Here is a 27,741-nt window from a genome sequence, read left to right on the forward strand (position 1 = left end):
ATGCAGCATTAGCTGTTAATACACAGTTAACCCCCAAGTTCCAACAAGTCATTTTAGGTGACAGTGCCCGTTGTACGTTTAATGTTTTTGTTATTTAAGCATTCAGGGATGGACAACCTTCTCTGTTCCATTTCATAAAAAAAAAAAAAAATAGTGTGACGGGGATACATGTGGAGCTCCAATCTTCAGATGACTAAGAGATCTCTTAGGATTTGTGAGTCTGGTATAGTATGTGCTATGTAGTGCACAGAGATTGACAGGCAAGGTAGATCAGTTATTAAAGCCCAGTTTGGGTATTGTGTGCATTTGGGCTCAAGTGTAAGAGAACATTCATTAGATTGACACTGCATGATATTTGCAGCTGTGCTCAATTTCTTTGAAAAATGTAAAGGCATACAAGACTCTAAAACCAAACCACAATATCTACAAGAAGAATCTATTGTAGGGAAAAAAAAACTTTCATTTGAAAACCAGGCCTATAATGTATAACTGTGTTGTTGGGGGGTCGCTAGGAGCAGTGAACCCTAGTGCAGAGCACAGGGAAAATCAAGGAACAGGCAGATGGTCAGGGGCCAGCAAACAGGTATATCAGGGAGATCCAAAAGGCCAGGTCAGATAAACAGGCAAAGGGTCAAAGGTGGAGGGAACAGGGCAGAACAGGAGGTCCAGGAAACGTAAGTGAAAAAGGTCAAAAAAAGGAAAGCTAAGGTCAGAAACACTATTAGACTAACACAGGGAAAAGGCGTGGGATTGTCACTAGGAACAGTAGGCAAACAAAGGGGTATAAACAGAGAGAATTAATAAACAGAAGAAATGAGGAGCAGGTGAGAAAACTAACCAGGAGACAAGGAGTGATAATGCAATAACCAGGTGAAGAGCGACTGTAACGCAAGATGATATTGCCTAATCACAGCTGGGGGAGAACAGATCTGTCCAAGACTGGCTTCATTCGACTCCATGTGAAATCATGCAGGCAACAGTTCTCTTGCAAGATCTTTTTCATTGTTTTGTATTATTCATACATTATATAACAGGGTAATTATACATGGCTCCTATGGGGCAGCCTGAAGGGATTTCTGGCAGGAGCCACCAGGAAGGAGGGGCACACAGACTCCTTCACTCACAGCTCACCTTCACCGTCCTGCACTTCCTCCGTTGGTACCATGCACTGCATCAGTGTGTGCGTTTCTTTTATATACACCTCACTGATGAGGGCCAAGTGTGTCCAACCTTTCCATATTCACATAGGGGGGACATGGGAGAAGGGAGAGGCGCTTCTCCCGTATATACCTGCGGTCCTGGACCAGTCCCTGTGGGGTGAAGACTTATACTGTTGGAGTGAAAATAAAACAAACCTGGAAACAAAACTCTAGCTTCTTGTTGAGCCTAACTACTCAGTGAAACAGGTCCCTCCCCAAACATTGCTAATCAAAATAAGACAGTGAGGAAGATGATTATTAGACACCACCTCCATGTCAATAGTCTATTTGGAAGGGTTGCATGAAAAAAGGGTTTATTGAGAGCAACCAACGGCATTGGCACTGGGATTACAACTGGGTGCTCTGGCCAGACGAGATGAAAATTGCCCAACAGCAACAGGAGTACTAGAAAATAATGTTTGATTGGTGTAGCAACATCCCAGTAGCCAGAAAAACTAAAACAACACAACAAAGCAAAATAAATATCCAATATTTACTAACTACTAACGTGGCTAACTAATGTCCATGTAGTTGTGTTTAAGTCCTTTCCAACACGTATGATGCATCTGACTGGTTACAATGTAAATATATAAAATGCTATATATTTTAATTACATTACCAGTTGCCTGTTTGGATAACGTTTGGAAATTTGTCCCCATTTATTCCTTCGAAAGAATTTCAACCTAGTGCTAAGTCCCGCCTTAAAAAAGTAAATAACCCAATCAGATTCGTGATGTATGTCCTGCGGTCTAAAGGCAAGCAACCAATCAGACGCCTCTCACGCGTTCTGCGCTCAGGACAGGGCGGCGTCCGTGCAGCGCAGACTTCCGCAGTCCCACACGGATCTGCACAATCCCGCACATCCCATTGGCGGAGCAGAGCAGATCTGCGCAGCACTGACGAAATCTGCGCTGCACGGAAGCGACCAGCGTTGGATTCCAAAAACTGAGCGCACACGGAGCTGTCATCCTCCCGTCTTCCTGTTTGCAAACATGGCGGCGGCAACAACTCCTGTAGGGCATCAGGCGTCCAAAACCTCTCCTCCCGGAGCAGCCTTTGACCTGTCCCAGCCTCCCGTCATTGAAGGGTTCACCCCTCTGCCGAGGCCCAGGGAGGAAGGATTCAAGGATAAGTTCATCAGAAAGACGAAGGAAAACCCGTTTGTGCCGATAGGTGAGTTATATAAGTACATAGGTCGCGTTCGTGTAGCGCAGATCTGCACAATCCCACCAATCCCATTAGAGCAGCTGCGCAGATCTGCGGAAATCTGCGTTACAGGACATAAACACCGTTGATGCTGTGTCACGATGAATAGGTATATAGTCGCTGCTACTAACATATCCCAAATGCATGGTATCCTAGGTTTTAGTATACATTGTAAATGAAAGTTACATGTTCTACATAATTTTTTAATTTGACATTGTCAATTATAGTCTTTAGCAGAACAAACAGCGATTGACTGAGTCATTTTACAATATCTACACACCCTTATGTATATGCATATATGCATTTCAAATGCGCAGCTTCTTCAGTGGACCTGTGCTTGGCGAACATAACTCTGGGAATGATTGTCTCCGTTTTAAGGAAGTACAGATCACCTGAGTGACACAGGTTTACTAAGGATGCTTTAAAAACCTAACACGAAACCTGTTTCAGATCGATTTATTATGCATTGTGAAGTTTAAAAAGTGCAATGATTGTTTAATTATCTTTCAAACACTGCATGTTTTTCTAAAAGTGAAATACTAGCCTATATGTGCTCGTCAGTACTAGACTGTATGTAGAACCTTCAAATTAAGAATTAAATCTTCAGGATTGACCTTATACTACTATTACTACTACTACTACTACTACTACTACTACTACTACTAGTAATAATAATAATAATAATAGATTTTTCTTGTTGTGCTTCAACACAGCTGTTCTGTACAAATGTGTTGTAGGCAAGGAATGTGTGCTGTGGTGTAATTACACTGAGATGGTTGCTTACATTGTGTGCAGTGTTGCCCGACTGAAATCTCCTTAATCTACCATCTCAAAACGGTTTGCTATTGCAACCGGTCCACAGAATCCTGTCTAGGGACTAAGGAAGTATTTCCTGAACCAAAAGCATTTATTTTTATTTTTAAATATTATAATATCAATTGAGGCAGTAAAGAAAGTGTTTGGAGATGTCCTAGATGTTGAGACCCAAGAAAATTACCCTCACTATAACATTTACTAATGGGTTTGTAAAAATACATTGAAAGTCAAATATGGACCATTTACTTTACATGTTTACACATTATTAGAGACATATATACAGTAGTCTTTCCATACAGTGTCAAGTATTGCATCATAATATAAATCCATGTGCTGTGAAAATGAGGCAAACAAAATGACCAAGAAAACAATCTGTGATCATACAATCTGTGAGTAAACTAGCAGAGATGGCTTCATCCAGATGCTGTGAATTTTGCCTTTGATCTCCCAGACGTTGGCATAATCACACATGTTGTTCTAGTGTGTGTTCATTCTTTCTGACCAGGTTGCCTGGGGACAGCAGGAGCCCTCACTTACGGACTCATTGCCTTCAAGCACGGCAAGACTCGCCAGTCTCAGCTGTCCATGAGGGCGCGTATCTTTGCCCAGGGCTTCACTGTAGTGGCTATCCTGGTGGGTGTGGCGGCGACAGCCCTGAAGCCCAGATACTGAACAGATGTGCCAGATGGGAAAGAGTGATCGTGGATGACTTGGGGACATGCCTGGCCATGGTGGTTGCTGTCTCCTGCCCTGATTCTTCTTTTAGGAAATAGTAATGATGGGGAACAAAGATACAGATCCTTCAATCTGTGTGGCTTAGATCGATTTATTTTTAAGGAATTATAGGCACATCTATTTTTTTCTTTTCTTTTGGTAAAGCATTTTTGTTTTGGATACAGAATGCCTTAAAATAAGTTGGTTTCCAACATCATGACTTCCCTTAATACAGAAGCCTCAGACTTTGCGGTGCACTTGTAGCTGTTCACATAACGGATTTATTTATTCTGGTGAAATATGGTAAAATATGTTGTATGTTGTGCAACTGTTAAAGTTCTATAAATATACCTGTCTTGAGAATTACAGTCAATGGTGTACCTTGCATCCATACATGTTACATGTTACAACATTGAAGCTGATGGGTATGATTTGTATATGTAAGCCATTTTAGGCTATATTTAAGCTTATTGTTGAGGTAAGAGAAGAGTAATTTCAGACACAGTGTTGTAGATAATTATAAGCAGTTGCAACAGCACATAGACGGAAACATTTAAGCTTTCAAATACCAGTAGTACCAAAGGGAAAACTTGATTGAAATGTTTAATTTATATATAATCTTGTGCCTGCAACTTAGGTTTTCCTGTAACCTAAACTTTCAAATGATGTGTTCTGAGAAAATGTTTCAGATTGTACCACTGCTGAAAGCTGGCATCGCTGGATTCCTCCATGTTTCCATTGCCCCTTATAAATGACTGTAAATGTAATATTAATAAAATGTATCCATGCCAAAACGTTATTTTGAAATATGGGTTGTACCTTCAGTAAAATTCAAAATTACAATTTTAATTGCGAGGGAAGTATCTACTGATCTTTGAGACCATAGCGTACAAATCATGAACTGCTTTTAATCACATAATGTACCTTCAAATAAAAGACGTGTCTATCCTTCAAATTAATTTCCAGCCAGGACTGTATTCCCAACACATAGGCAATATTACTGCAAATAATAAATACAGCTGTTGAATAGTCTGAATAAACTAATTGTACTGCTGTATGCTAAGATTTTCTACACTGTTAATACAATCTCAGTAATACAGAAGCACTTTTGTACATTGATTGGTTCCTTGGTTAATCACGGTCTTGTTACAGTATTCGTATGCCACCACATTCAAGCAGATAGTGATACAAATACATTTTCCATTTCAACAAGACCTTGATTGTTAATTTATCTTAAGAGGGGTGGGGAATTCTAGCAGTTAATTTAAACTGTTCCTGCTCTTGTAAAATTGTGAGTTAATAAACATTCAGGTAAATTATCTTATTACAACTTTGTTGTTTATTTAACACTAAGCTTTCAAAATATATCCTGTGACAATCAATACACTTTTCTTCTATATGGAGCTCATACAGATGGCAAATGAAACGCAAAACAAAGATGTTAATATATAATTCAGCTTTAATTTCTTTTTGTAAGAGGTAACAGTTTTCTTTTTCTAAAACCGATGCATTTCAAACTACGCCATATATACTCATGCACAAATATACATGTATGCAACAGAAGCGTACGAGACAGTAACATGAAGAGAATCCAATGTGAATTCCAGAGATGAGTTCTCTTGCGGAGAGTTCTTCCTCGTTAATATTCAGAAGACTGAAACTGAAAGTGCAAATGAAACCGTGGTAACTGAATTGTGTCATGGGGGGGGGGGGGGGCTGCTGCTTCTGATACAAAATACAAAATCAATGTAAACAATAAACATCCCACTTGCAGTTTAGTTTCATGGAGTGTCTGAACCAATTTTGTTCTTCCACATTATAGGGAAGTTCCCCCTCATTAAGTATATGTGGTCGGAAATCTTGTCGATGGATACTGAACACTCTTAGCATTGCTTTTGATTTCACATTTTTTCGACTGTGAGGATGAGTACAAAATATGTAAACCAGAACTTGGGGGGATGAAGGCTGAGAGAGCATGCGCTTGTGTCTTCCTGCTTTGGAAATACATTTTCAGTAGGAAGATTCCCTGGTGATGTTTGTGATGCACTGCGAAGCTGTAGTCATTTGATGGGAATTATAACACAAAAGCAAGAAGAGAAGGAAAACAAAATTGTCCGAAAAAGAAAAGCAGGTCTTGGGGTTGAAGAGGCACTCATTTTCTGGCAGTAGAGGAGCAAGGTTCTTGGAAAGGCCACAAAATACGACATATGGGAACATTAAAAAAACACTTGACAATGTCTGGTGATTCTAGGTGTAATCTTACTATCCTATAGTAATAGCAAACAGACCTGTTCAATAACAGCATTGTGTTTTCTACAACATTACACTGGTGTAGTATATATTCTCCCTGTAGGGAATACCATATCTCGACTAGAAGCATCACAATACTACAAAGATGACCACAACTCGGCACACTGGTCAGCTAGACCTATGACAGAAACGCTTATTTATGTCATACTCTTAAGTCAAAAGGTTTTCCTGTAAGAAAATGAAAATGCTTCACAACTTACTGATAATATGCATGTAAAAGCCCTTTAAAGGTCACTCAAAGTGGTTTACAAGTAATTGGTGAATCGGCTTTCAAAACTAGGTCAAAGTAAAGTGTGAGACAGTGGTGTGTGTGTTTGTGTGGAGTGGTGGGGGGTTGGTTAAAGACCAAGTTTGTCTACCATACTTTGGCAAATACAACAAGGCATTACATGCAGTGCGGACGGAGGGACTAGCAGCAGACCCGTGTTTTTCAAGCACACAGACCCTGATCAGTGGACGGTGCCATTTCAAAGGAGATAAAGTAGACCTTGGCAAGAGGCCGATGGTTTTATTTTGCGCTACCCACAGTCTCCATGATCAAAGCCAGTCTCATGATGTCCGAGAACAATTTCCATTTTGAGAAGGACATCAATTTTTATTTTCTTCATCGAATTTGTTTTAAAAAATCGCTTTCTGTGGTGTGACAGACAACGCACAACATCTACGCATGCAGCTCTTCCGCCAACCGTGAGATTTTCCTCACTAAAAAGCAATATTGACAAGCAGTGTTGTTGTATTTCAAATCTAAGAAACTTGGTATCAAAGAACAAGCCACCGTGAAATTATGAGAAAGGGACATTTTTTTGGGACCTCTTGAGAAATTGTGTTTTTTAAATCCATTAGACTGTTGAAAACCCAGGATTTGTAACATTTTGTTTGCAGAGTTGAGGTATATCTTCAAAATTCAATGATGTAAAGAACATTATCACCTGGAAAATAAGGATGACAGGCGTATATAGTTAAGCAGCCAACTGAAATAGAAGCAGAACAGTGTCTGAGGCCAGGACTCATAAAAAAGGTGCGTTTTCTTTTTAGGGGGCAGTTGCAAAAAATCACTAATCTGTAAATAAAAAATAAAAAAGTTTCTCTCTTGGGTCTTATGCTGTCTTACCTTAAGCTAGTTAACAGCAACAGTACCACACTTAACCTACTGTTATAAAGCATCAATCCCAATCCTATTACAGGCAGCAAAATGTGAGCATCTACAGCAGCTTATGGCACTGGTGAATTGAAAAGACAAGAATTACAGTACATTGGAGAGAAAACAGTGTGTCAAAAAGGAAACACTTAAAGATGCAGTATATCACTACTATATAAAGATCAGGCAGCAGTGCATTGGCAACTTGAAGTGGATGGTAGGCACATTTTCCCAGTTAATAGATTATTATACAAGTAAACAACGCAGATTGTAATGAATTCAAGGAGGGGAGGGACCTCAATTGGAGGAAATGTGCATGAATTTCATGTACAACACCTCCACCCTCTGGTTAGGAATACAACCGTGTTCTCTTTTACAACTGCAGCAATTCAAAGGCAGACTGCGGACTCCGATCCTCATCTGCACGGTGTCTGAATGCAGCTTGTGTTAACTGCAGCAGAATAATTTCTTAATGTGGTTCGTAGACTAGATCAAGGGAGAAGGCTGTGAAGTGTGAATTACTGCAGAAAGCAACCTTTCTTTCAAAAATAAAAGAATACTGCATCTTTAGGTGAAGGGAACAAACAAAAAGAAAAACATTAAGGTGCTTGAAAGAAACATGTGTAACAGATTAACTTTCCTTGGTCCAGGCAACAAAGACGAGGCAGTATAGCTAGTACTACTAAAGGAGTTAGAGAGCGTGATTCGGGGAACTGGGGAGTGAGTGGGCGGCCGAGAGAGATGGCAGCTCCAGCCTAGCGCACCAGAGGCGTCTGTTTGAGGGTTATGAGCACGGAGCGCATGCGAGACACGTCCTTGGACTGCTTGTTGGTTTTGGGGTTGAAGTCGCACAGCCGTGCCACCCTCTCCCACTCTGACCCCGGGGTGTCTTCGTCACATTCTTTGAGGAAGGCCTCTTCCGACGCCCTGAGGAAACCATAGATTGTTCTCCGTCAGTCTGGGGGCTCAGCATTTGGTTCCACACAACACACATTCACCGTGTCACACACAGACACGCAGACTAAGTTCTGCTCACATGCAACAAACCTAAAATCTACTAATTTCCCTTAGCACTTAGCATTTGTCCAGAATTATCAATTCTCAATCATTTCCTTCCACTCTGAGGTACATTTACAGCTAAACAGCATAAAGGGCTATTGCTGAGCAGGACAATGGTGCATCTGAATATATGCACAGTAGCCAAAAGATTGAATCATAACCCTGCTGAAGTCTATCTATTGATTTGTACGATGTTTAAAGTTATGAAATTCATTCAGGAGTGTACACCTGCTAAAACTTGCGTTTTCTTGCTAAATTAACTTGAAGATCCACTTCAGCAAGGCTAGGAATACATCTGGATATTCCTATGTGTCTGTAAATACATTGATCTAAAATCCCTGTGATTGGCAAACTAGTACACATTATCTAATTCTTGAGAGAAATGGTACTACATATTTAAAATAACTGATTTAGAGGTTAAGGCCCTATTTTCAAGTGTGTTTTGACATTATTCATTTCTTGAAGATTTGGCACATCAGTCTTATACCTTGTAATTTGGAGATCACCTATTATCCAAGATCTGAAGCTTTATCTTATGTATCTTTGTATGTAAACATACATACATACAAAAACACAGGCATTGGCACAAACAAGCATACACACTCACATGCATTCAAAAACATAACGCACTTCTGAAAGGAGTAAAAAGGTAAACACTAGCACTACTGTATATATGCTAAAGCTGTGCCAAATGCAGTGAGAAGCATGACCAGGTAAAGGGAAACCTAAAGAATGAAACACATACTCTGGCACTCTTGGAAGTGAGGAACACAGATGATATCAAAAATAAAACCTCCCAAGTAACAGAATTTGGGAGCCAGATACTTAGTCATTTAAATTATTGTATATTAGCCACCACAACAAACAAACAGCAAGGAAAAGGACAAACCTGTACTCCATGGCAATTACATTTATAGTCAGAAGCAACTTTCTACTACTTGTAAAATCAAGGGTAGGGTAAAGGTCTGTAATTTGCTATTCATGTGTAGGCTTAAGTTTTGTGGTATTTATCCCACTGTCATGGTAGGCGATCTATTTCTGATATCTTGTGTTCCAGATCTCAAAAGGGACCCCTCAACATAAGCCGAAAAATGCATCTGACCCACTATACTGCGAGGGACCTGGAGTTACCCAATAGAAACTCTGCAAGACGTGGATCGTTCAAACAGGGACACAAAATGTGTTGTGAATACGAACACAAAACATGTATTTTCACATGATACCCCAATTAGTCCATTAGTCCCATTTAATATAGGAGGTCACAGTGAAGACAGGGTAGCAGGAAACACTGAGGGAAATGCATGAACAATCAAAAACCAAATGCACACAAGCCATGGACATGCAACATCTCCGCTACCTGAGAAAAGCACTTTTTTGCAAGAACATGAGGTTCCTCTATAAGGGAGCATCATGTTCCTAAATTACACAGTCACTACATATTGTGGGGTACAAATTGGGGCAGGATATTGACCATGTCCATTGCAAAGGAATCAAATCAGTAGACAACCCAAATGATTGACAAACGTAATGATTTATGCACATCGATGAAAGTAGCCATGAGTTTTCAATCAGATGATAATATGATCCCAAACTGAGCTTCATGCAAGAGTGGAATGTTCAGATGAATGCAATAATTGAATTTCTTCTATAAGACAATTAGAAAGTAGCATGAAATAAGAGAGATGAAAGCTTAGAAACAAACAAAAAAACAAACAAAAACAACCTTGTTCTTGTTTGACCCCTATTTAGAAAAAGACTATTTATAACAGATGACCTCTGGACTCTTTCAAGTTTTTGTTGAATAGAGGAAGAATTGCGTCACAAATTCAAAAATAAATCATGAGGTACAATTCTTGAATCTACTCTACCGGAAACGGATGTTGTGTAAGCCGGCCTGACTCACATTTCTAATATTTAAATGCTATATTTCTCATCTTCTTCACAACGTGGTTGTTTCTGCTCAGATTTATTTGTGCTTTTTCAAAATATCGTGGAAAATACAGATTCTGAAAACACCCGACACCCGATTAGACTAGCTTGATTTTCTTTCCTCCATCAGGACTTAAATAATAATATACAGTTTAAAAAATAGTAAAAGTATAATAGAATCTCAATTTCAGTTAACATGACTACAACTAATATGGACTATTTTTTCTAGCTCTAGCAAGCATTGCTATAAACAAAGATTCTTGTCATTTTAAGCTCCTAACAAGAAGAGAGGAAAGGTTTTGGAAACATACACGTAGCCTATTACGTCAGCGTTGGGCTGTTCGTAGAAAGCCGTATCAGCAATCCTAGTGCACATGCAGGTTAGTCCAGAGAAAGACAAAGGGAGAAAGGGAGAGAGGGAGAGAGGGATCAAGGAGGTGAAAGAGAGAAAATAGAGTCAGTTTCAAAACAGGCAGGCCACAGATTTCAAAGTTAAGAGGGAACACATAGTGGGACTTTGCCGTTACTGCAGGAGTAGTATAAATATAGATTCATAGTTACAAACAGATACCGTGCAAGATTTGGAGAGAGTCTGCTGAAAAATATAAAAGAAGGTTGTGGTTAGTACAAGGATAAACAGCTCAGTTAAACAGCTGCTAACTATTAGAGATTTATTTATACGTAGGAAAGGGCCTTCAAGTTATGCACACTTCACTGTAAAGCAGTTTTAATTAATTTATATTTGTATTATTATAATCTCTGACATTGTTTCTTCATACTTTGGGTGTTAGATACTGAAGTAAATCAAAGTTAATCTGATACTGCAGGTTAAACAAGTTTACACCGAAGCATTTACGGGGAAACGTTTCAGAATTTACCACCATCCCTTCAATGAAAAGACGTCTGTTAGTGAAGGATTGTTATCAACAGTTAAGACTGTATGAGGGCACAGGATGAAACTATGAAAGGCTCATAAATGAAATGGAGACTGTGTTCAATAACTCTCATAACACAACTGACTACATTCACATTTGCTCTGGGGGCTTTTGGTCAATATTAACACAGTAATAAGCATGTCTGTAATGAAATCCAGCAATTAGGCAGATAGTCTTTTCTATATATCCTAGTCTGATATCAAAATTGTAAAGCAGACAAAGCGCTGACTAATAGAACAATCTGCAAGATTCATCTAGTAATCCAAACCCAAATACGAAAGCAGATTTGCATTTATTTTTTTCTCTCGATCCTTGATTTGTGTGTCATACTGGGAGAGCATGGCAAAGCTCGGAAAGCAGCTGGCATGCATGCCCCCTATTAGGCAGCATGAGACTGCAGACGTAAATCATAAGAGTTAATCTTCCAACTGGTTTGTGTCAGGTCTTTGTTGTGATCAAAATGAAAAAAAGAACTGACCTCAATCCCACAGAACAGTTCAGAGATAAATGATACGAGAGAATCGAGAGGAGAACACAGAGACCAACGTCTCTCATTAGAAGCTGCCTTAAAGGAAAAGTTGCACATTAATCCTCCAGCTCTCTATTTATACTTAAGAAAAGGAAAATTATACATAGTCAGTAGCATTAGTTAAATACTGCAAAAGAGTTTCTACAATAATACTACCAGAAACTGGAACAAGCTTTGCATCTACAACGTATTCAGCTGAATTGTCCAACAGAGACTCAGCCTTCTGCGCCTCTGAAAGAACCTGGAGACGTTTTGATTGAATCTAATTCCCGGTTAAGTCTGCTCAATCTCAGCAGGAAAAAAAAACAACTTTCCACCCAGGACACATATAGCCTGCCTGGGGGGCTCATCATCTACTCGAATATAGTTCTAACACTCCGACATGGCTGTTACATCTGTAGGGACACGTGGAAGTGCCGCGGCAACTGCACCTGTTGTTGGCTTTGTTCTTCTCCATCTGCTCATTCTGACGGACGTGCCAGTCCTCCAGTTCCTTCTTGGCCTTCTCTTTCCACTCCGTCTCCGCAGCCTTGGATGCCGAGTCTGCGGGAGAAGATAGAAGGGCAAAATTCAGCAAAAGGCTCGTGCAGAGTCGTCAGGGGCAGACCATGCTCGGAGGTGATCACTGGTACACATCCATTGGAGATACGGCATATGCGAATTTGACCAGATCTGTCCTAAGTGCAAACTTTTTTCCACACAATCAATCATTTGAAAGGGGTTTTATGCTGTAATTTGACCTACCGAGCTCCTCCAGCCGGGCTTTCTGCTCCTCCCTCCACTTGCGCAGGCTCTCGGGCTCCTGTCTCTGCTGGTCGACCCGCGCGATCGCAGCGTAACTGTCAGTGGGGCCGTTGGCCTCCTGGAGGGAAAAAGCTTTCTTGAGCTCACTTTGCACAGTGACACACTTCGTCTAAAGACACGATGAGCATCTTGCCTTCTCAAACTCCCACACTGGGATTGTCTCACATCTCCAAATGAGGTCACAGCATCATGTGATATAGACTAACAGGAAGTGACTTGATATGGAAAGATCATAATTGTCAGGTTAACACTCGTTAAAGAAGAGAGCTTGCACAATCCTTCAGAGGGCAGACTTGAACATTTAACATTACCTAACAAGAAAAATAAACACATGAAATCCTATATATGATGATTATACAATGACACCCTTCTTCTTCTGGTACAACAGCGGCCATTTTCAGTGTTACCCTTAATTCCCCTCAGAAATCATTCTGTTTCTTTCTCTGAAAATAAGATGAAAATGAGCTACTATATAAAGCTATCCAGACTGGGAATTCACCAGAACTTAAACTGTCAACTTTTTCCTCTAGAGCCATTACTTCACTCCTCTCAGCAGAGGCCTAGAATGTGTTCACCTACTTTTCCTATAGCTTAACTTGTTATGGTTTGCGTTAATGAGTCCAGTCATAAACGAGATATACAGTTAAGAGAAGAGATAAATATCCTTCTGTGGTCTCAGCTGGGCACATAATTAAGGGACTGAGCACTAAGCCTGCAGTTATGTGAAGTCCTTCACTACAATGTTTATTTAAAATCGGCTACTCAGAGGGTACAGCTCCCCATAGTGACCTCAGGGAATAAGGAACACTAAGTAACCCTATGACTGCACAGCTGTTTCCCCCTGAGTAGACTAAGTGAGCGGTAATAAGATGTGCCCAGCAGAACAGTATTCTGTTTTGAAACCAGGCAGGACAGAGACAGTGTCAAATGTATAGTCTCTCCTAGAGGGAAACATGTTTGTTTCCACTGGGTGGAGCAACGCTCTACTAAAAATGATGTTATAATGTGTGCTGTGGCTACATACCACATATGCCATTTAATAAGCACGTTTTCAATAAATGAATACTGAAAAGCTTTTCTTGTGTATGTTTTTTTAAATGTACTTAACGTCATACACATTTGTGCTGAGCTACAATAAATCTCAGCTCTTTTTTCCCCTTCCTATTCATTTCCTGTTAGTTTCCTGTAAGAAATTAAACACACAAATGTTAGAGGAAAGGAAAAAGCTTATGGGTCATTACATACGGTGCAGTTATACATTTCTCATTTTCATATATTAGGGTTCTTTTCAGTACTACATACAAAAATGTTTCCAGAATGACAATTTATTAATAGAAACTACCATTAACATTATAGATATTGTTTCACACAGTGTAATTAACTCCAGCAAATTGCTAGCCGTAATTGTTTAATCCCATATGATAGAAGTACATAGTTAGAAATACAATCTGGTCTTCACATATTAACAATGAAAAACAATTCAGCAGCACCACTCATGTTACAACAACTGTATCAATATGACTAATACTAACAAACAATTGGTGAACTGAAACAGTTAACCCTGTATTTCAGCATACTAACCTGAAACATATCTCCATTTATTGCAGTAGAAACGTCTCCTCCAAAGCTATCTAAATAACAAAAACAAAAAAGATTGATTTTCATAACAGTTATACAGGTAACACTGAGTACTAGAACGTTTGGAAATTATTGACTGTGATATCAAAAACACTTTATTGGCAGTGGAGTCAAATGGAGTTGTTAGAAATAGACAATAGTAAATCAAAACAAGGCCTGTATTTTGTTGTCAAGAGGGTCTTTGGGTCAACACTAAGCAAACTCAGTAATATATATATATATATATATATATATATATATGGGTATAACTTAGTCAGCAACAAACAAAAAATTGAGTCTGCAACAGTTAGGATGTTAACCAGCTTATGAAACCCAACCTCAAGAAAGGCAAGCGAGATCACATTTACATTCACAAAGAAAAAGATGACAACTGAATGGATTGAAAATAAATTTTGAAATCACCTTACATCTGTTTACGCTTGAATTAATCTCAAACATCCATGTCAAGAAGTGTTTTCCATCAATTCTCAAATATATGTTAAGATATAATAATCATACTTTATAAGTTTAATATAAATCATCATTAAGTGCCCTTAAGGAGGGAATCTAGCAACTCCAATTAGGGAAACAGAAGTTATTTAAAATGTAATTAGAACCATTTGTAAAGATCTCTCTACAAAATGTGGTTGAGCTAGTCTAACTGACTTTGTCAAACCAGCTTAGTGAAGAGAAGAGAAGAACCTCCCAAAGTTACTGTAACGTGTACAGACTACACCTTAGAAGAGGAATTTCTTGTTGACAGACAATTGGTATTGGAACTCTTTTAAAAGATTTTAAATCTATTAATGATGCAAGTATGGCTTACATTACCAGCATTAGATATGCTTAGAGATCCTACGAGTCGAAAATCAGGTCAAACTATTTTCACATCTATCCTGGGATTGGCGTCATTAGGGCTGATGAAATTGCTTCCTGTTATTAGGCAGGCTTGGAGTGAAAACGAATCACTTCAGGCGTACTGAACATTAAACATTCACACCACATACATATCATCAGAGTGCCATACACTTGATTTTTGAGGAGTAAATAAAGTTATTGGAATCTGATGGAAGGTGATCCTTGAAAAAACGACTGTACTAAAAAGAACACAATGATCAATACCGTAATGGTTTATTTTTTGGCATTAAATAACCTAGTGTGAGAAACACTCAACATACACAGGTTTAATTTACAAAAGTGATCTTCATACCACAACCAGATACAGTGTGGTTTTCTCCACGTTGTTATTCTGGAACAGGGCAAGCGTGCCATATGGTTACAACACATGGGTTATGAAGTTACGTCTTGATTGGACTTCTCCCATTCCCTGGGCTTTCCAACACAGCAATGCTTAAGGGGACTATTCTTTGCCATCTTGACGGCTTTTTGGCAAATGCTGATGCTATCCCAACTTCTGCTTCCCTTTTATCATAAGCAAGATTATCTTTCAATGCTTAAACCATTGCCCAGAGCGGAAACACTGAGATAAGGAAAAGGACATCCAGTAAAGTCCATTTCAACAGCCCCAAATCTAATGACTTAGCTTTGTTTAAACAGCATAACTTAACAAAATGTAGTACAAAGATTCAGAAGTCTGTGGCAAACAGATTATTAGCTCCATCCTCAGGAACAGGGATTGTTTTTGCTGTCGTTCATCCGAGTTGTAGATTTAATGACAACTTATAGTTATACTATAAAGAGGTGACAACGGTCCCTTCACTATGCATTTTCCAGGTCACAGCAAGTCTTCAAAATGTCATCCTCCCATTTTTTTTAATCTGATCTTCTCCTTGGTGTTTTTACATCTCTTGGGATCCATTCTATACCTACCATCTTTAATCTGTTTTCTTGCCATTTAAACATTTTCACTCTTTCAACGATGTCACGCACTTCTGCTGATGATCAGATTAATTGACGTTGCTTTATTTCGTACATAGTGTCCAGGTTTCACAGCCATAGGCGAGCACTGGCAGCATGCACTGATCAAACACTTTTCTATTCAGGCACTGAGTGTTGCATTGAATCGTTATATAGGCATCACATTACATTGTATATGGTTTTAATATCGGTAGTGTAGCAATCACAGCAGGGAAACTATTCTTTTTCATCATGCCTACGATTACTCTTCTTTAAAATACAGCCTAGATCTACTGCACACAATGGAGACGATATGACTGTCGGTCGCGCCTTCAGGAGAACGACTGGAAAAGCCCACGTGTAATCCCACTATCCCTAGCGTTCCCTGAACTCATCATGCTTAATTACAGCTTTAACCAGCATTGCCCACCGTAATTAGCTTGCGGCGGAGGCTGCTGCTGAGGCTGCCCAGCCCCTTCCAATGCCCCGAATCCTTCGTCATTTTCGATCCCGGCGATCTCGCTCTCTTGCTGGGCTAGGAAGGCCGCCGCCGGGTCCTCTTCCGTCGCAGGGGCGCCGTTGTCAGACGAGGAGAAGAATCCGAAGTCGTCAGCCATCTTCTGGGGGTATAGCAGGGCACAAAGAGAACAATAATGCACTGTCTGGCGTGTTCACGGTGGCACTCGGGGACTGGGATTGAGCGCAACACTTCCTAATGCCTGAGCAAGCACTTCCCCTGCAGCCCGCACAGGAAAGAGAGGTCGCGGGCGTGCGGCTCCACCAATGGGATCGGCGGGATTCTGCAGATCTGCGCAGAACTGCGGGCATCTGCGCGACAAGAATGCGACCCACGTCACGGGGAAATGACGTCGTGGGGGTCACATTAGCATAATTTAAAATTAGGTGTACTAATAATACATTATACATGATATGTGTGAAGCATATGAACATGAGAACTGCCTCTTATATTTGTATATCAATTTATTAAATTCAATCAGAGACTTTTAGACATTAGACAACCAGGAAACGTTCATGAAGAAAACGAGTATTTTTGCTATTTGACAAGCATTTTAAAAACACGTGATCAGGGCACGTCGGCCGGCCGCTGTGATTGGACTGCCGACGCTACGTCACGATACGTTACGTTACCGGATGTTTTGTTCCCCTGACTTTTTCCGTTTAACTGCAGTAATGGGGCCGTAGAGCAACAAAAGTCTTTCTACGGGAAAGGAAGTAGAAATTAAACCCTTCTCCTTTTCAGAGCACGTCTGTCGGTATATCATCCTGCAACACGTAGACATTATGGTGGAAGGAATAATTGCTCTGGGCTCTGGCTTTCGAATTTTATCGTTCAACGCCAAGTGAAATAGTATTTTGTCCTCCACCTCCTCCTGCTGTCAGGGCGTAACGTCAGTTCCGGTGTGCTCGGTGCGGGGTTTGGTGAGGCAAGATGGCGGCGCCAGAGGAACAGGAATTATCTCAGGAGCAGACTGAGAAACTCCTGCAGTTTCAGGTAATGAGCAAGCATGAGTTTGGAGAAACTGTGGGCTGAACGAGAGGGTCGTCCCACTGCAATGCACATAAAGCAGATATACGCCGATGGTTCTTCCAAAAACTATGATTTCTAACACCAGACAGGGGAGGTGTGGGGGGGGGCGGGGGGACAAACTTACAATTTCATCCCAGGAGCTAACGACTGGTTCATCTCGTACAGCTTTGGAAATAACCTTTCAGTCTCCTGCTTTCAGAAGCACCCGGTATCAGGATCGGGAATTTCAACAGGTCATCGGTGTGCCTCAGTAGTATCGCAACTTTTCCAATAGCTGATGCTGCCATTTGAATGTAGCTAATTAAATTCAGACTGGATGCCACTTGATTTCAGGTGACCAGGAATGAAACCCGTGTTCTGATTGCGACCTGTTGTTATGTGCCTTAAGCTACATGATGATTTTAACAAAGCAAAAGTTGAAGTACAATGAAAGTCATTTCAATTGCAACAAAAAGGCTTGACACAGTGTTTCTATGCCAGTTAATGTGTAACTCTCGCAGCTTCTGCATGTGCTCTGTGTTTAATGATATAGCATGTCCTTGTGTGCGGTACAATACTATAGAGCAGCACATTTCCAGCATCAGGACAATAGCCACCACGGGTCTTTGTGTATCTGTTTAATTCCTTGCATCAGACTGTTTAAACTGACATAGGATTATATTCATCATAAAAATGACATTTCCTCTGGAATTGACAGGCCATTATGTTGTCTTCAATTTGGATTTTCATTTATTGAAGAATCATGATGACTGAAACCTCTATGGCTTTGTCTTTCCATTGGCTTGTCAGTGCCTATCAATAATGTATCGTTTCCCAGCATTATCTGTTCACTGGTGAAGGTCTATCCTCTATTAGATGAGCTGGCCATGACTCACCATACTGGCCAAGTGGGTTGGTGATGAAGATGAAGCTCTGCACCCTGGACTTAATATTACAACCTTGCTTAGACGAACTTAGTAGCCTATATGTTTTTTTCTGTCTCTCAGGACTTAACTGGCATAGAGTCTATGGATCAGTGTCGCCGCACATTAGAACAACACAATTGGAATATTGAGGTATGTTCTTTTTAAAGCTTGATGTGTAAAATGACCTTTTCTGCTATTTCATATTCCCTATATTATATTGTATTGAAGCTGGATTCTGAATGGGGACATATATGTAACATCCATGATAGTTACCACTAGTAAAGAACTGGACCTTATATATTATAAACACTGTTTAATAAAGCCTATTGTACTTATTTGTAATTGTGCATCTTTGCTTAAAAAAAATTGCATACATTATAGAATAAAGGCTGTTGCTGGCATTCTTGTTCATTTGGGAGGTGTCACATGCTGTGAACATCATAAGAATGGCTTGAAGCTAAATTTGACTTTCTTCAGTATGTCTTGCACAGCATGCTGATGTGGGGATATACTGCAAGGCTAGTGTGGCAGCAAGACATGCTTTGTTTGAAATATAATTAGTTTTGTTTCCATGCATATTATAAGGTTTGTGCCTTTGCCAGAAAATACTTGTCTTAAATTTAATATTTTCTTTGTCTGTGTGTATGCATATGTATATATACTCATACACAGTGAGAGAAACAAAGCAAGATAGCAGTTGCAATTGTTAGAAGCTCTTTGAGGCACCTTTATTAGTTTTCTACAGCTGTTAAATACTTAATTTTAATTTATATTTAGTCCACTCTTCTTCCAAGCTTTGTCCACAATGCATCTTCCCACACCTTCTGAAATTGTAATTTTAAAGGTAATGGTGTTTCGTCTTATGTCCAGTGTTTGTAGGAGATTGAATCCAGATTCCCCTGCATCGATGGAAACTTTGATTGTGTGGAATACTTTTATTTGAGGCTGTATTTCATGCTTAGTCATCATTCTGGGATCTGAGCTGAGATTTTAAATTATTTGAATCCTCATTAGTGAGGGATGTGTGGTGTTAAAGCACTTAAACGCATCCATATGCATAAGTGCATCTACATAAATGCCATTCTAGCAGGAACAATGCTGCAACTGAGCATGTTCATACTTGTTCATTACTCTTAATAAAAGAGCAAATAAATCCTGCTAATGCACCCCCACACCTCCCCAGCTGCTTATGTCAGTTTCATTTTCAGTCATGCCAACTCTCCTTTCAGGCAGCTGTACAGGACAGACTCAATGAACAGGAAGGAGTACCCAGTGTGTTCAACCCACCCCCCTCCAGACCGCTACAAGTCAACACCGCAGACAACAGAGTCTATAGCTACATTGTTTCAAGGCCGCAACCCAGAGTAAGCAAATGTCTATAGAGATGGAACACTTATCACTGTTACGTATTTGAACCTGTTTGATACTTAAATATTTTTAGATCTGCTTCTGCTTCTCCCAGCACAGAAGTGTTGCTGTACAGTTCTAAATTGTGTAAAATCAAGAAGCACAGAGTAATGAATACATCTCAATCTATTGTGCTGATATTTAGTGCGATTAATTACTTTACTACATATTTGCATTTAAGAGTTACACATATACTGCAGCTTGTGTGATTAAATGTTGTATTTTTTGTTCATTTCAGGGTCTGTTAGGTTGGGGATACTATTTAATAATGCTTCCATTCCGATTTACGTATTACACACTACTGGACATCTTCAGGTAAAACAAAACAAAAAACTGTGATCAATGTTTATTTTTTGTAACAAATCTACCCATTCATATCAATATATTTCAAAGTTTGAATATTGATTAGCTTACAAGATACTTTTCCTTGCAAAGGATGAGGTGTCTTCAGGTTGCTGAAAACCTTGATGTCTGCCAGCATGCTTACTCGGTAAACTTGACACTGGCAACCCGTTTTTCACATTTTATTCATCACGCATTATAATGTCAATAGAAAAATAATATAGTAATGTGGAACCATGTCATGTGAGAAGCACTGTGTGGATTACCCACGATCATTGATCGTGATGGAGAATCCGGGTACAGATGGCAGAGAGAAGCCACTATAGCTTTGTTCTCACTGCAGGCCTTAATGCTCAAATCATTTTTTGTTGTTCAAAACCATTTTTTAATACTGACAGTTCAAACAATATTAACGTGACAAAATTGGATTTCTGAGTCTTAACTGCCTTGACTATGCTAGTTGTCATTACAATAGGATCTTGTGCAGTGTAGGATGTCATCATCGCGTTGCATACGGACTGACGGAAAAAGCAGTTCAGACTGACTGAGAGGGCACAAATCGTATTTGACGTTCAGACTTGAGTCACTAAATAAATCAGATTTGCGTCAGATATCCGTCATAAATTGGATTTGAGTGTCTTCAAACTGCCAGTGTGAACAGGGCTTTAGTCTGCACTCGTATGAATCAGCTGGGAGTGTATACAAAATCATTGTAATGTTCAAGTTTAAGTGTGACATGATGCCAATATAGACGTGCCAAAAAGGATTTCCCTGACATGTCAAATTCCTGTCTGTGTTACTTTTCACTACAGGTTCCCTTTAAGCATAGCACTTCTTTTCCATAACAGAGATCGTAAGATATATGCATAAACCTTCTTGGCAGGTAGCTCTACAGACAAAATCGAATTTTATCTTACAATATGCTGTAAGAAAAAATACTTCCTTTTATTGTTCATATGCTCATTTTCTTATTTTCAGGTTTGCTCTGAGGTTTATAAGGCCAGATCCCCGTGGTCGTGTTACAGATCCTGTAGGCGATGTGGTTTCATTTATTCATAGTTTTGAAGAGAAGTATGGTAGATCACATCCAGTGTTTTACCAGGGAACATATAGCCAGGTGGGTTGTAATTCTTAATGTGAATCAATCGTTGAATATCTAAAAATTGAAAGTAAATGTGGTACAAATCAAATTTCAGGAGTTCAGATATTGCTGGTTTATATTTCCCAAGTGTGTTGCCAGTTTTGCGGGTTTGAGTTGGCCAAATTATCTTCAGCTCTCCTGCATCAGCCCCTGTGGAAAATGTAATGGATGATCTCCCAAGTTTATAGTAAACTAATTTGAAAAAAAGAAATTGTGCAGTAGGCCGCACTATCGTGCTTTTGTTTCATGCATCATTGAACTTTTTCTGGCCATAAATGTAAGCACAACAAACAGTTTGAATGGCTTTTTTTAGACCTCGGAGAGAAATTTACTGGCAGTGGGTGTTACTGCCAAGAGTTCTGACTACAAATAACTGAGTCATCAGCCTGCAAGATGGGGAAGGTTTTAAAAAATAATAATAAGGTGGAGCCTTTGAAAAAGCAATTCCCAGAGGAAGAGAATTATTCAAACTAATGATGATTGTTTTCTACACAGGCATTAAATGATGCCAAACGTGAACTTCGCTTTTTGTTGGTTTACCTTCATGGAGATGATCATCAAGACACTGATGAGTTCTGTCGGTACGTTCAGATTTGTTAATGCTATGAAATGATTTTCCATTTTGTCAGTTTAATTTGTGTTAACAGTGGGGTATCAAATATGGATGCAATTTAATCAACTGCTCTTTAAATTGGTGGCAGCTTGGTGTTTTAAATGAGGATCAAAACAAACTTATAGGAGCATATAGAGATCCTACTGTCATAATATGACTGTGGTAACCTTCCGTTAGCCAGTTAGTGACAACCTACTGCTTGCTGTTTGTCTGATTGTCATTGTTAAATGGAAATGTACATTTTTTACATTTAAAGGGGCATGGATATATTAGATGGTGAACATTATTTTGTTTTCCCTCAGTGATTGTTTGGGGTCTTTTTTTGCCATCATGAAGTATAATTGGCTTATTTTCCCCTCAGAAATGGGATCAAAGGCTATACCCAGTGGGTTGAAATAATGTTTGCATTATTGTATTGAATTGAATCTTTAATGTTTTGCATAATTGGGGTGATTATCCTATGTTCTCAGCTGTCATGTATAAAACAATGATGTCTGAACAACATACAGAACCTGAGAAACTACTGTAGGTTATGCACTTCAAATGATATCTGTTCCTCATTGTTACTGAAAATGGTATTCTGTCTTCATGGTTTAGCAACACGCTGTGCACAGAAGAGGTTCTGAATTTCGTTAATGCTAGAATGCTTTTCTGGGCTTGTTCTTCCAGCAGGCCTGAAGGTTACAGAGGTATGCTCCTATTTTACTTTTATTACTACTATTTTATTAAATCTCTCTAGCACAATACAGAAAACTGTTCATTTTAATATTACCAGGATTGTTCTGGATGAGTTTCTTCAAATTCTCAGGACGAAAAATAGTTTAAATTGCTATTCAGTTCTGCAGCTTAATAATACATAATTTATGAACACAGGATGTGAATTTCTGCTTTAAGTACAGCAGTGTCGAGTGCTGCAATTTGTTCTGCATATGCCCTCTCAGAAGATCACCTCAGCTGGGACTTGAAGGTACGACTGAATGAGTTCTCTTCTCTCCTGGTGTAGTGTCTCAGGCCCTGCGAGAGAATACCTACCCTTTCCTGGCCATGATCATGCTGAAGGACAGGAAGATGACCGTAGTGGGACGGCTAGAAGGCCTGATCCAGCCCGAGGATCTCATCAACCAGCTGACCTTCATCATGGAAGCCAATCAGACATACCTGGTGTCCGAACGAATGGAGAGGTAATCTAGAGTGGGATTGTTTGCATAGAAATGTGAACTTGGATGCATTTTTACGTCACTGCTTCTGAATGTGTATGACTGGAGTTTACAGATTTGGTTTCTCATCCAGAGCTGTCTGCTCATGTCACCGCTCTGTTTTTACACAGTGGGACCGAGGACAAATGAGTCAGACTAAATCAGTGATAAGAATCCTTTTCTTTTTCTTTCATTCTGCATCTCAAATGAAACGTAATCAAAGCCTTCTTTCTGAGAAAGAATTATATGTATTTATCTTCTCTTCTTGTTTGTCTGTGGGCAGAGAGGAGAGGAACCAAACGCAGGCACTGAGGCAGCAGCAGGACGAAGCCTACCTTGCCTCCCTGCGTGCCGACCAAGAGAAGGACAGGAAGAAGAGGGAGGAGGAGGAGCAGAGAAGAAGAGAGGAGGAGATGGCCAGGCAGAATGTACTAGCGGAGGAGAGGAGGCAAAGGGTAACTTCTAATGGCCCTTTTTTTTACTGTACTGTCCAAAAGTTTTAGGCAGGTGTGAAATGCTGTACAGTAAGAATGCTTTCAGAAATAGACATGTTAATAGATTATATTTATCAATTAACTAAATGCAAAGTGAGTGAACGGAAGAAAAATCTACATCAAATCAATATTTGGTGTGACCACCCTTTGCCTTCAAAACAGCATCAGTTCTTCTAGGTACACTTGCACACAGTCAGGGATTTTGTAGGCATATAGTCAGGTGTATGATTAAACAATTATAACAAACAGGTGCTTATGATCATCAATTCACTATGTAGGTTGAAACACAATCATTAACTGAAACAGAGACAGCTGTGTAGGAGGAATAAAACTGGGTGAGGAACAGCCAAACTCAGCTAACAAGGTGAGGTTGCTGAAGACCGTTTACTGTCAAAAGTCATACACCATGGCAAGACTGAGCACAGCAACAAGACACAAGGCACTGATGATACTGCATCAGCTAGGTCTCTCCCCGGCAGACATTTCAAGGCAGACGGGTTTCCAGATGTGCTGCCCAAGCTCTTTTGAAGAAGCACAAAGAAACAGGCAACGTTGTGGACCGTAGACATAGTAGTTGGTCAAGGAACTTACTGCAGCAGATGAAAGACACATCATGCTTACTTCCCTTCACAATCGGAAGATGTCCAGCAGTGCCATCAGCTCAGGATTGGCAGAAAACAGTGGAACCATTGTACACCCATCTACTGTCCGGAGAAGTCTGGTCAGAAGTGGCCTTCATGGAAGACTTGCAGCCAAAAAGCCATACTTCCGATGTGGCAACAAAGCCTAGCGACTCAACTATGCATGAAAACACATGAACTAGGGTGCAGAAAAATAGCAGCAGGTGCTCTGGACTGATGAGTCAAAATTTGAATTATTTGGCTGTAGCAGAAGGCAGTTTGTTGCCAAAGGGCTGGAGAGCGGTACAGGAATGAGTGTCTGCAGGCAACAGTGAAGCGTGGTGGAGGTTCCTTACAAGTTTGGGGCTGCATTTCTGCAAATGGAGATGGGGATTTGGTCAGAATTAATGGTCTCCTCAATGCTGAGAAGTATAGGCAGATACTTCTCCATCATGCAATACCATCTGGAAGGCATCTGATTGGCCCCAAATTTATTCTGCAGCATGACAATGACCCCAAACATACAGCCAAAATCATTAAGCACTATCTTCAGCGTAAAGAAGAACTAGGAGTCCTGGAAGCAGGCCCCAGCGCTATGGACGGGCCTCAGGGGGCCTTGCCCCCCCAGTTTAGATCCAGTGCGCCCCCAGTATCTGATTCTAAATTGCCATAAAAAAAAAAAAGCAAAATATAATTAAAGCGCAATTTGGTTCTGTGAAATGTATACGAACTACTACCGGTGTTTCAAAACCAGGGTTGCCACGTTTTTTAATGGTAACAAGCCCTATTGGTTCCCAAAACAAGGGATCTCCTACAACAACGAATCAAACAGAGGGGGCGGGGTGGCTGCTGTCAACACTATGACTGTAGATATAGAGTGCATTCATGACACGCATACTTTTGTTATTCTGCACAGACTTTACCGATCAGTCTTCTGAATCTGTGAAAATTCTGGCCAGAATTGTGAAAGTCTGCATGTTGTGAACGCACCCATAGAAAACACTAGTACGAATTATTGTATGAATTAATGACGTAATTTTGAATAATCCGATGAATGTAAGCATTATATGTACATTCCTTTTCTGTACGATACTTTGGTGTATATGTAAACCTGTGTATTGCGCATTGTAGAGAGCTGCTCACTCTATTTGTTTCAAATACTCAACTTGACTCAGACGCTACGTTGTAGCTAATGTGGTGGTAAGAATAATAATAATAAAATCAGAAGGAACTGTATATAATATTGTATTGTAATCATATGTCATTGATTGTTTCCATATGTAATGCCATTGTAAGGAAGTAAAATGGTAAAGAATATGATTTAATTCATTTTACAAAATGGGCCCTGCCTAAATACGTGGATGCCCCCCCAGAGCGTTTAAGCTGGCGCTGGGCCTGCCTGGAAGTGATGGTTTGGCCCCCACAGAGCCCTGATCTCAATATCATCGAGTCTATGGAGAGAGAGAAGCAACTGACGCTGCCTAAATCCACAGAAGAACTGGGGTTAGTTCTCCAAGATGTTTGGGCCGACCTACCTGCCGAGTTCCTTCAAAAACTGTGTGCAAGTGTACCTAGAAGAATTGATGCTGTTCTGAAGGGGAAGGGTGGTCACACCAAATATGGATTTGATGTAGGTTTTTCTTCTGTTCACTCACTTTCATTTAGTTAATTGATAAATATAATGTATTAACATGTATATTTTTGAAAGCATTCTTACTTTACAGCATTTTTTCCACACCTGCCTAAAACTTTTGCACAGTACTGTATATTATTAAAAATTATTCATATTGCCTGAATCGAAACATTTGAAGTATAGGTGTAATGTTTCTTTTGCTATTATAAGAGACTTGTGTGTCCCTCTGGGGAATTTGAAATGTCTATTTGAGTTCTGTTCTGCTGATCCGTATTGTAAAAGAAATGGTCATGTGCTACAGCAAGTGTGTCCGGTTTTAGACACTGCAGGAAGAGAAGGAGCGCAAGTCTGAATGTCTTCCCCCGGAGCCACCCCTGGACGATCCTGACAGTGTCAAAATAGTCTTCAAACTGCCTAATGATTCCCGGGTGGAGAGGCGATTCCTGTTCACACAGTCTTTAACGGTAAGATCAGCAGGAAGCTTGTGTAGTCTGCTGTCCCTGATCTGTCTTATGGGGTGTGTAGTGTTGCCCGGGGTGCTTAAGAGGAAGGTCTAAGCCTAGTTTCCAGGAAAACCCCTGGAGTTTCCTGCTGTGCGTGTCGGTGCCAACAGCTGACACATTTTAAAAATGTTTTCCCTCGTGTCCCCCTCCTCCACCCAGGTGATACACGACTTCTTGTTTTCCTTGAAAGAAACTCCTGAGAAATTTCAGATTGTGACTAACTTCCCACGCCGGGTCCTGCCCTGCCTCCCGACAGAGGCTCAACCCAACCCCCCCACGCTGAAGGAGGCCGGTCTCAGCCGCTCCGAGGTTCTGTTCGTACAAGATCTCACGGACGATTGATAAAAACCCCATTTCACCGTAAACGTGGAAAGTATTTTTTATGTTTTTTTTGGTTTGTTTTATGGTTATTGCGCACAAGGGATCACTGAATACGAACGAACGAGCCAACTTTTTTTTTTTTCTCCGACCCCCCCCACCCCCCCATGTTGGACATGTGGCCAAGTTACTCTGTGTTTAAATTCTGTGTAAAGAAAAAGGCCGAAATATTTATAAATTGAAAAAGCAAAAAAAATTATGTTACGGTGAACTTTTCATCTCCTAAAGCCCAGAACTGACCATATGCCTAATATTTTTTTTATGCAATCCCAGTTTAATAATATAAATGTATATGTTATGAAAAGACCAAAGGAGGGTTGGTGTTTATATAATGGAGTTGGACTGCTTACAGTTCTTAAAACAAAATGAATAAAAACAATACCACAGGATTTACCAGTGGTTCTAGCCTATATAGCATAGTACAAGTTCGCCTATAGTGTGCCTGTGGTAATACATAGATGCCTATTTTGCCATTTTAATATGTGAATGGGCTGGTCATGTTAAGATGTAATTTTTTTCCAACTATAAATTAAACCTTTTAAAATTTCTGTGTGGATTTTTTTTTTTTTTACTTTTTGAAATAATATAAAAATAACAGTTGGGGAAACTTGTCATCGGTGGGGACTGTTTATAATACAGACAGGTTTGCTTAAATTAAGTCCATCCTTGCAACTACTGTCTCTGCTTCTCACCTGTATGATAGGATCTCCCGAAAACGAAATGGGCAGCCAGCTCTATCCTTCCGAATGGGAAAGATTATATACACATTACATTGGAATGAATTTGAGAGCCATTACAGTATTTTAAAGAAAGAATATATACATTCCCTGCAGTTGTTTGTATATTC

The 27,741-nt window shown here is 39.9% G+C and overlaps 3 protein-coding genes across 6 annotated transcripts; 2 read left to right on the forward strand and 1 right to left on the reverse strand.

Moving 5' to 3' along the window:
* The first annotated feature begins 2,135 nt into the window (after positions 1-2,135).
* higd2a (HIG1 hypoxia inducible domain family, member 2A) lies at positions 2,136-4,734 on the forward strand. The gene is made up of 2 exons (XM_066716574.1): positions 2,136-2,372; positions 3,727-4,734. The coding sequence occupies exons 1-2, from the start codon at positions 2,192-2,194 to the stop codon at positions 3,891-3,893; spliced, it is 348 nt and encodes a 115-aa protein (XP_066572671.1). The 5' UTR covers positions 2,136-2,191; the 3' UTR covers positions 3,894-4,734.
* A 642-nt stretch (positions 4,735-5,376) lies between these two features.
* On the reverse strand, positions 5,377-16,881 carry cltb (clathrin, light chain B). Of its 4 annotated transcripts, none has more exons than XM_066716570.1 (6): positions 16,544-16,881; positions 14,221-14,270; positions 12,580-12,697; positions 12,267-12,378; positions 10,683-10,736; positions 5,377-8,310 (listed from the first exon to the last, which is right to left on the reverse strand). In XM_066716570.1, the coding sequence occupies exons 1-6, from the start codon at positions 16,728-16,730 to the stop codon at positions 8,139-8,141; spliced, it is 693 nt and encodes a 230-aa protein (XP_066572667.1). In that variant the 5' UTR covers positions 16,731-16,881; the 3' UTR covers positions 5,377-8,138. The 4 variants fall into 4 exon arrangements, with proteins under 4 accessions (XP_066572667.1, XP_066572669.1, XP_066572668.1 ...); XM_066716572.1 differs by lacking the exon at positions 10,683-10,736 and adding an exon at positions 10,943-10,963 and having other exon boundaries at positions 16,544-16,880; XM_066716571.1 differs by lacking the exon at positions 10,683-10,736 and adding an exon at positions 10,943-10,966 and having other exon boundaries at positions 16,544-16,880.
* Positions 16,882-17,259: 378 nt separating this feature from the next.
* faf2 (Fas associated factor family member 2) lies at positions 17,260-27,442 on the forward strand. Its single transcript, XM_066716569.1, has 11 exons — positions 17,260-17,626; positions 18,649-18,717; positions 19,797-19,931; positions 20,213-20,289; positions 21,295-21,433; positions 21,953-22,038; positions 22,668-22,759; positions 23,074-23,251; positions 23,550-23,721; positions 26,334-26,477; positions 26,676-27,442. Exons 1-11 carry the CDS (start codon positions 17,564-17,566, stop codon positions 26,856-26,858), a joined length of 1,338 nt encoding a protein of 445 aa, XP_066572666.1. The 5' UTR covers positions 17,260-17,563; the 3' UTR covers positions 26,859-27,442.
* Positions 27,443-27,741: the final 299 nt, after the last annotated feature.

This window comes from Amia ocellicauda, chromosome 11, assembly GCF_036373705.1.
Source record: "Amia ocellicauda isolate fAmiCal2 chromosome 11, fAmiCal2.hap1, whole genome shotgun sequence".
Lineage (NCBI taxonomy): Eukaryota > Metazoa > Chordata > Actinopteri > Amiiformes > Amiidae > Amia > Amia ocellicauda.

Excerpts from the sequence above, each read along its gene's own strand:
- higd2a (XM_066716574.1), top strand. The coding sequence starts at position 2,192 with ATGGCGGCGGCAACAACTCCTGTAGGGCATCAGGCGTCCAAAACCTCT. Across the intron at positions 2,373-3,726 it reads AAACCCGTTTGTGCCGATAG|GTTGCCTGGGGACAGCAGGA; the intron begins GTGAGTTATATA and ends CTTTCTGACCAG.
- cltb (XM_066716570.1), bottom strand. The coding sequence starts at position 16,730 with ATGGCTGACGACTTCGGATTCTTCTCCTCGTCTGACAACGGCGCCCCT. Across the intron at positions 12,379-12,579 it reads AGCCCGGCTGGAGGAGCTCG|ACTCGGCATCCAAGGCTGCG; the intron begins GTAGGTCAAATT and ends CTTCTCCCGCAG. Across the intron at positions 8,311-10,682 it reads GCTGACGTAATAGGCTACGT|GGCGTCGGAAGAGGCCTTCC; the intron begins GTATGTTTCCAA and ends TGGTTTCCTCAG.
- faf2 (XM_066716569.1), top strand. The coding sequence starts at position 17,564 with ATGGCGGCGCCAGAGGAACAGGAATTATCTCAGGAGCAGACTGAGAAA. Across the intron at positions 20,290-21,294 it reads ACACTACTGGACATCTTCAG|GTTTGCTCTGAGGTTTATAA; the intron begins GTAAAACAAAAC and ends TCTTATTTTCAG. Across the intron at positions 26,478-26,675 it reads TGTTCACACAGTCTTTAACG|GTGATACACGACTTCTTGTT; the intron begins GTAAGATCAGCA and ends TCCTCCACCCAG.